We start from the raw sequence: 9,044 nt of genomic DNA, 5'->3' as shown, positions 1-9,044 counted from the left end.
ATGACACATCGGGTCCTATATATAAGAATTACCTAATTCATCATACCAGTGATTAGATTCATTATTTTATCATAAATTTTAATTTATTCCAAGACTACCCATACATAAAATGGTGTAAAAGGTAATTACTTTTAAAACTCAACCAATGTGTATATCTTATTTTGTTGATAGCTCAAAAAATGCACTAATTTTCATAAAAAATGAACACAATTAACTAGGGGTAAAAAGAAAATTTAACAATAAAGTAGACATACATTTTTTATAATTAGGACAAAAAATTCTTTTATTCTTTATATATAGGATCAGAGGTAATATTTTAAAATCTAATCTCAAATAATTTTATCATAATTTTATATTAATTTATTACTTAATATGTCATATAATATTATATATATGTATGTATATACTAGCGAAAACACAAGTATTGTCGCGCTTACGTGTCCATATTTCTATTGTGGTAAAGTTTATACAATTTATCTTATTATTGGACTATAGTATAAAGAAATGTGATTATTATATACATAGATATATAAAAAAAGTTATAAATATAGCTTAAACACATGTGTTGCCACTTTTATATGTACACATTTTTATTTCACATTTTCACTGAAATTAAAATATTTTTATCTTACTATTGGGTTAGAGTATAAAAAAATGTGACTATTATATAATAGATATAAAAAAAGTTATAAATATTAAATAAATTACTCTTCTTATTCCTTAATTTATTTATTATATTTAATTTGGTCCCTTTTTTTTAATAGGTTTAATTAGGTCTCTTATTTTTTAAGATAAATTAAATTTGGTTTCTTTATTTTTAAAAGTTTCAATTTGGTCTTCTATCATGTAAAATGAATTTAATTTGATCTTATTTCATTCTCTTATCTTTAAACATTTTTAAAAAGTATAGTTAAATTTGGTTTAAAATATGAATAAATTGAATTAATTTTTTAAAAATTAATTGAAACTTTTGAAGACAAGAGAACCAAATTAAATATGTTATAAAAAAAATAAGGACCTCATTAAAACTTTTAAAAATAAAGGAACCAAGTTGAACCTATTAAATAGATTTCTTAATTTCTTTCTTGAAAGTTTATTCACAACAATATTTTTTAATATCTTTTATGTTAAATTACTTGATACTTTTTAATTGCTCGATGGAATATATAAAGAAGTAGTTTTGTTTTTCAAATTTTTAATCTTTCGAAGCTCATCAGGAGTAGCAAAGTGAGACCTGTAAGTTACCCGCGCTAAATGAGTGCACCACAAGTCAGGTAGTCACTACTGGTTAATTCCCATAGGTTCTTTGAACCTCTCCGCTGACTACACCCAGTGTATCTACGTACATCATCCACTTACTCAACGCAACCTCACATTCTCAAAAGAAAATAAAACCAATGGTTTTTTTACTCCCTATCTTGAATAATGTCACCACATCGTGTGTGCAGTCCTCCTACCATGTACATCCTTGAACGTGTACAAACAAGAAACAAGGAAGACAGACGAGGCTCTACGTACTACTCTCAGGGAACCAATTGTGATCCCTTAAGTTGTATAAACCACTTGCCACATAAACAAACAAACAACATAAAGATTGTAATTATAGCTATCTTCCAAACATAACAAACAATTTGTTGAGGGCTAAACACCCCCGAACCCAAACCACAATGCATATAGATAAAATGACATGCATACATACATATGTTCTAGAAAATAAATCTGCATGTCTTAGATATAATTGTCAGAGTTCACACTCTGTCAGTCTTATCATTCAATAATCATAATAAAATATAAACACACATTTCAGTAATTTTATCAACAAAAAATCATCATAATTTCAGAATATACATTAGTCCTCATATCTTGCATTTATCTTAGACATATAATAGTAAATAACTTAGTGATTCCAAAAAATAAATAGTTCTAAGATAATTATACAGAGACATGGATTCCAAAGTTAAGTTATGTACTATTTAAAATCACTCTGTCACTTAGGTTTTCACAATTTTGTTCCTAACTTATTTTTAGCGCTCTCGGTGCCCTAGGAGTTGGATTTTCGCAAATCTTATATGCTACCCTACATTTTCAAACCTAACAAACTCAATTTTGAGGCAAAAATTTAATAAAAAAAAGTCAATACTATTGTAACAGTCCAAATTTGTGAAAAAAATTCATTTTACTAAAGGTCCTAAAACTTGTTTTACTTGCAACTTTTGTGAAAATTCTTCAATTTGTTGAGAGTGAAGAATTTTCAGTTTTTCAAAGTTTCCTTTCATGAGTAAATGTTAAGACTTTTGGCAAGCATACCAATTTTCATTGTAGGCTTCACATTTATAAAAAGAGTTTGTCTCCACAAGGACTTGAATTTACTTAATTCATTAGGATAAAGGCTATCAATTTAATAGTTATGTACAAAATTAATCGAATGTTGTTGGTTTTGGTTTGATTAACTAAAGACAACTTAAAGTAAAAAAAAGAGTAAAAATAACAGATTTACGAAAATAACGAAAATACGGAAAATATGAAATTTAATGCGTCGGAAATACGTAAATTACGAAAATAATAATAATGACTTGAATTAACTTAAGAAAACATAGGATTGGATTTCATCGTTCATACCCTTAGTATCTTAATAAGATTACCATGTATAAACCATTTTCTAACATTACTGCTGCACACATAATTATCCCAAGTTGATTCCTCGCACTTGAAACCTAAGAACATTTACTAAATACCGATCTCTCGCATATACAGTAAATATCTTAACATTACAATTATATTCTTGTGTTTTTTGCAATTAAAACATTATGCTCTGTGCCTAGCAACGTAACGTAGAAAGTAAAGATCATTTGGTTGAAATTCTAATATTACTTTCAAGTCTCACTTAAAACCCAATTTCATGACACTAGTGATCAAATAGAATCAAGCATAACTATTTATAGAGAAAGCCATGTAGTGCAAAGAAATTGGCCCAGGCAAGTTGTAGCTCGCCCAGACAAGTTTGTGACTTAGTGCTAAAGGCACCAATTTGTCCAGGCGAGTTGGTTGTTTAGGGCTGAAGTTATCTTAGCCCAGGCGAACTAGATGCTAGCCTGGGTGAATTTAGGGTTAGAAACCTTCATGAAAAGACCATTTTGCCCTTCCTTTTAGCTTTATTTCTGAATCTAACAAACAACCATCAAAACCTACAAAATCATGGATGAATCTTTCATATTTAAACAAAAATATTAGTAAATGTACAATATATATATATATATATATATATATATATATATATATATATATATATATACAACTAGATTTAAGGGTAGTTTATAAAAAAACTATTACAATCAAAGGATTAGAGCTAACAATTTAATCCCAAAACAACTGAAATTTGACACTTATCAGTAAAACAAAATGACAATTTCCAGTTATTAAAGAAGCTAGAACAAGAGAATGAAGAGGAATCAAGTCCAGGATGAAGAATGAAGCTCATTTACCTAAGCTTGATGAATCAAAGGCTCAAGAGCACTAGGAACAAGCTTGGAAGAAGAAGAAGAAGCACAACTGAACTCCACTCCCTCAAGTTTGAATTTGTGCAAAATGAAGGGATAAAGGCTCCAAAAGATTTTTTGTCACAAAGACCAATAAGCTATGTTGTAGGCTTTAATTGACAAGGCTTTGTGACACTTTGAATGACCCCCTTGACTCTCAATTTGAATGTGCCAAGCTATACCACAAATGGGTAGTTTTGCTTTTTGCAAAACTACCAAAAATGGAAGGGATAGGATTTTTCAAAAATGGGTAAATTTGCTTTTTAGCAAAACTAATAAATCTTATCTTAATCGCTTAGATTGTTGCGCTAATTTTCCTAAGAATATGTGTACCCAGAGTGATCATCACAAAGAGAAACTCTCACACAGATTTCAATTACACCATTACTTAGTGCGTGGTACAATTTTGCTCAAATGGAATTTTTATTCAAACAATTTCTAAATTTCTACCAACTAACTAAATAAAATTATTTACACTAAAAAATATAACTATCACTGAACTTATACAATTAATATCATACAAAGAATAAATTAAATCATAAAGTCATATAATTAAATTATACAATGCAAAATTTCCACTATCTAACCTTTAATAATGAAATTTTACATGTGTAGAAAAATAAATGGATAAGAAAATTTGAGGATGTTACATCTTTACAACTATATTATTATAAGAAATTATTTAATAATGGAGTTTGGACATTGTTATATGCACATATATTGTATAATTGTTGCATAATCAATTGCATATTTTATGCAAACACGCTACTTTCTTGCCTAGAATTGACAATCTAATTTTATTTTAATCTTTTTTAGGTGGATTTATTTTCATCCTTTTTATGTATGTTTACAATTTTACAATCAACAGTTACCGTAAGCTATAGAGGCATGCAAAGTTAAAAAAATGTATATGTATAAACATATATTTAGAAAAAAAATACATTAAACCAAAACATCAATGCATAATAAATAAATATTATAATATATCAAATATCACAAAATAAAAAAAAATTAACACAATAAAAATGTGGTACATGGACGCCAAAGCGCATGTGTTTTCACTAGTATATAATAATGTCCAAACCTTCACCATTAAAGACAAATTATACTCAATTACGTGACACCTATAATTAAAAGATATCATTTGACGTTGTTTTTTTTTATCTTTGCGCCTTTGAGTCATGAAACTGCAGAAAGAAAAGAAAATTAAGCATGTGGTATAAAAGGAGATTTTTGTCTCATATCTTAGAACAATTAATATAGGAGTCTGATATCTTAGAATGCAAATTAAATAGAAAGTTTAATTGAAAAAATAGATTTTTACATAACACTTAATTCACGTTCAAATTTAAGATAGAATTATAAAAGGTTTTTTTTTAAAAAAACTCGAGAAAAAAATCAGTAAATAGAAACCAATAATATAAAAGAAGTGAAAAGAAGAATTGCACTGAAGTACGCTTTCATAATTTAAATTAGTTATTTTTGTTGCTCTCCATTATTTATTTATTTTTTGTAAAGGGAGACACTAATAATTAAATAAATTTCTTTAAAAACTGAAAATTTTCAGTGAGTGTTTAAATAAAAAGCAAACTAAAATTAAAAAGAAATAGCAATTGAAAATTGTTGAAACATAATAAGAATTATTTTTGAAGAGATAAAAAGAAATAGCATGGAGCTCTCGGACGTATGTAGAAGCTCGTTGGAGACGAGGGCAAACATGCTTGCTGAAAAAGGCCAGCGGGTGAGCATGTTGCTTGAGAATGGCACCCATGGCAGTCCCTGAAGCGTCTGTTTCTAGTGTAAACGGTGCAGAGAAATCCGGTAAAGCCAATACCGGTGCTTGAGTCATGGCTCGCTTGAGACTGTCGAAAGTTGTTTGTGCATCCACTCCCTAGTGGAAATTATCCTTTTGAAGCAAGTTTGTCAATGGTGTGGCAATGGAGGCGTACCCCTTGATAAACTTCTGATAGAACCTAGTTAGGCCGAGAAACCCACCTAAAGAATTGGTGGTGGTGGGAACTGGCCATTCCACCATTTCCTTTATATTGGCAAGGTTTGGTGCTACTCCTTTGGCTGAGATGATATGGCCCAAGTACTCAAGTTGTTGCTGTGCAAACGAGCACTTAGATTCTTTAAGGAAAAATTGTCCCTCAGTAAGACTGTCAAACACACAGGCGAGGTGCTTGAGATGATCATCAAATGTCGGACTGAAGACCAGAATGTCGTCGAAAAAGACAGTCACAAATTTGCGTAGGAATGACTTCAATAACTCATTCATGGTGGCTTGGAAAGTATGAGCATGACAAAGGACAAAGGGCATGACCTATACCCATAGTGAATGTGATGGTGCGAAAGGCCGTCTTCGCAGTGTCATGTTTCTCCATGAGGATTTGATGAAATCCTTGCCGTAAATCTAGCTTCAAGAATCACGAAGCGGAACTAAGTTCATCCAATAACTCGTCAATCCTTGGCATCAAAAAATGGTCCTTAACTGTTAGTGCGTTTGAAGCTCGGTAGTCCACACAGAATCGCTAGCTACCATCCTTCTTCTTAACCAAGAGTACCAGAGAAGAAAACGGGTTGTGGCTAAGTTGGATGAGTTTGGCAGATGACACTTCAGTGAACTATTTCTTGATTTCAACTTTCTGAAAGTAAGGGTACCGATACAGTCTAACATTGACGGGTTCAGTGTTTGGGAGGAGGTGAATTTGGTGGTTGTTGTTTCTCGATAGGGGTAGGTAGTAGGTGTTTGGAAAAGGTGGGTTTGTGTAGGAGGGAGGTGATTGCATGTATTGGATGATGGAGGGAAGGTATTGAGAAGGATGAAGGATGTGAGGAAATGGAAATGTAGAAGAAAGCTGAAGCTGAATAGGTTTGAACCAGGCGTTGCAACTGGAGGGACGGATTCATCATAGTACCAGAATTGCAAGTGTATCATAGTTGGTCATGATGGGCCCGAATTGCTTGAGCCACTGGATGCCAAGTACGATGCCAGCACCACTAATGGGTAAAATATGGAGATTAATAGGAAATGCATGTGCCTGTAAGAGTAACGGGGTGTGAGGACGCAGTTGGTTGCATGGCAGTATGGTGCCATTGCCCGCTATTTCCTGCAATGGGGTGGTGGACAAGGTGGGAATTGTAAGTATTTGGCCACCCTAGACTGGATAAAATTATGGGTGTTGCCTTCATCAATAAGCATTGTGACTCGCTATTGACGGACATAATCATAAAGACGAAGCGCCTTTGGTGTCGAGGTGCCAGAAAGAGCGTTATAACTAATTTATGCGTGAACTAAGTCAGGTGGAGGTGGAATAGAAGATGAAGGACTCAATATATCAGGTGGAACAGGGGGTGATTTTGGTGTGGCTTCGTTGTCGTCAGCTATCAACAAAAAGAAACGAGCCTTACATCGAAGATTGGCCCCTCATTTCTCATCACAGTTGTAATAGAGGCCTCTTTCGTGCTTGTAAGCCATTTCCTCTGAAGTTAAGCACTTGACCTAGGTCTTGGGTGGGTTGTTGGTGGTGGCAGGAATTGTAGTTGAAGGTAAGAGTGGAGCGATAACCAGAGGTGAGGACAGGGAAATGGATCCTGGCCGAGCACGATAACTACGACGACAATCCTCCAATTTATCCTCCTAAATTTTGGCTAGAGAAATAGCCTGGGGTAAGGAGATGGGCTGAAAAGCCTGGACCTCATGACGCAATTCCAACGTCAACCGTAAAACAAAGCAACTGAGGAGGAACGAATGGGGGTAAACCCATTATTCAATTGGCAAGCTTTTCAAACTCATGAAGGTAGTCGTTGACTCTACCCTTCTGAGTGAGTTTGAATAACATTCCCTTTGGATCATCATAGAAGGTAGGAGCAAAGTGTGACTCCAAAGCTTGCAACAGGGAGGAACACAAGGTGATTAAGCCATTGTGAAACATCCATTGAAACCAACTAAGAGCAGGTCCATCCATGTAAAATGAGGCCATGGTGATGCGCTCCTCGTCGAGGGTGTTATGGTAGTAAAAAAATTGGGAGATCTTGAAGATCCATCCCATGGTGTCGTGGCTGCTAAAACAAGGGAACCTTGAGCTTGATATGTGGGCGTGGATGGTTATGAGATGGTGATGGTGTAGGAGAAGGGGTGGGCTGAGTTGGAGCTGGTGTAGTTGTTCCTGAATGGAATCAAGACGAATGTGAGGTCATGGTGGGCGTCAATGAGGGTGGATTGATTCTGTGTGAGGAGGAGGATAGCTTCTTCTAATCGATCTGTGGTTTTAGAGCGGGTGTGGTTTTAGTGCTTCTCCCTTGGTTTCAAGATTAAGGGTAATCTCTAGCAACAAGAAGGAAAAGGAAAGGTTGAAGTTAACTTTTATGCTTTATTCATTGCCTTCCGTGATATTTATAACAACCAAAGGCTGCTCTAAACTATTCTACTATAGCACATGCTTATCCAAAATCACTAACTTTTCTAACAACTGCGCACTAGTGTTAACTTTCTTATCAACACACACTAACTTTCTAACTACACATGCACTACTAACGACTTTTGGCCTATCCTTGCATGTAATCCTGTAGGTATGCAGGTTTGTGAGTTGCTCTCTTAGGTTGGGTTTTTCGTGCTCTATCAACAAGCGTATTGTATTTAAAAAATAACTGCAATTAAAATTTTCTAATAATAATAACAAATGTAGAAGTGAAAATTAAGAATGAAGATTCAGAGTTTGAATTTTATATGCAGAGCAAAGCAAATTACTTTGAATGTAGTATGAAACACAACATTACAATATCTCCAATTTTGGTGGATCAATGAAGAGAAAGAAATGGTAAATCCATAAAAATGCTAAAATTAAGAATTCCCTTCTTCATGTGCAATCATAAGAGGAGTGACGACAAAAGGCTGAATGAATGGAAGAGTTGTGTTCACTAATAATTTAAGGGACGAAAGAAACTGAATCATGATTTGGAAGTGTGGGTAGTTTAGGTCAATTTAATTAATATGTATGTAATATTTAATATTATCAAGGGTAAAATAGTCTTAAAAAAGTGAATACCAAAAAATAATTAAAGCAAGTGACACACACATCCTTTTTTCAGGATACGTGCATTACCATTCAACAAAAAAAGTTTTAGAACAAAAAACCACTTAGTCCTTCTTGTTTTACTAATTTAATATAGGGATATTATAGTAATATCATATTATTTGATTTTTTTTTATAAAAAAACAATCTCTCTTCTTTCCCTTCATTTCTCTCTCATGTCTCCGTTCACCACCACTAAACAAGGTATATGTGTTTTGGTGTTCTATAATGCTTATTTGTTCATCACCGATATCATGGTCGTTGTACTTGTCCAATCTAACTATTTCTCCACTTGCCTCTCTAATGTAATCCTACCCCCCAAGGGCATTGGATAGAAGATTCCAAGAAGATTGATCCAGAGATACAGGAGAAGGCCCTAGGGTTCTCATGAACCTTAGGGTAGATTTCGGCCCCATGGGCTAAGTATAAACCC

General features: G+C 33.5%; 1 protein-coding gene across 1 annotated transcript; it reads right to left on the bottom strand.

The window, feature by feature from the left end:
- Window positions 1–5,427: 5,427 nt before the first annotated feature.
- LOC114401872 (uncharacterized mitochondrial protein AtMg00860-like) lies at window positions 5,428–5,814 on the bottom strand. Its single transcript, XM_028364451.1, has one exon. It carries the CDS (start codon window positions 5,812–5,814, stop codon window positions 5,428–5,430), a length of 387 nt encoding a protein of 128 aa, XP_028220252.1.
- Window positions 5,815–9,044: the final 3,230 nt, after the last annotated feature.

This window comes from Glycine soja, chromosome 20 (genome assembly GCF_004193775.1).
Source record: "Glycine soja cultivar W05 chromosome 20, ASM419377v2, whole genome shotgun sequence".
NCBI lineage: Eukaryota > Viridiplantae > Streptophyta > Magnoliopsida > Fabales > Fabaceae > Glycine > Glycine soja.
Note: the sequence above shows the minus strand (reverse complement) of the source record. Positions and strands in the feature narration are given on the sequence as shown.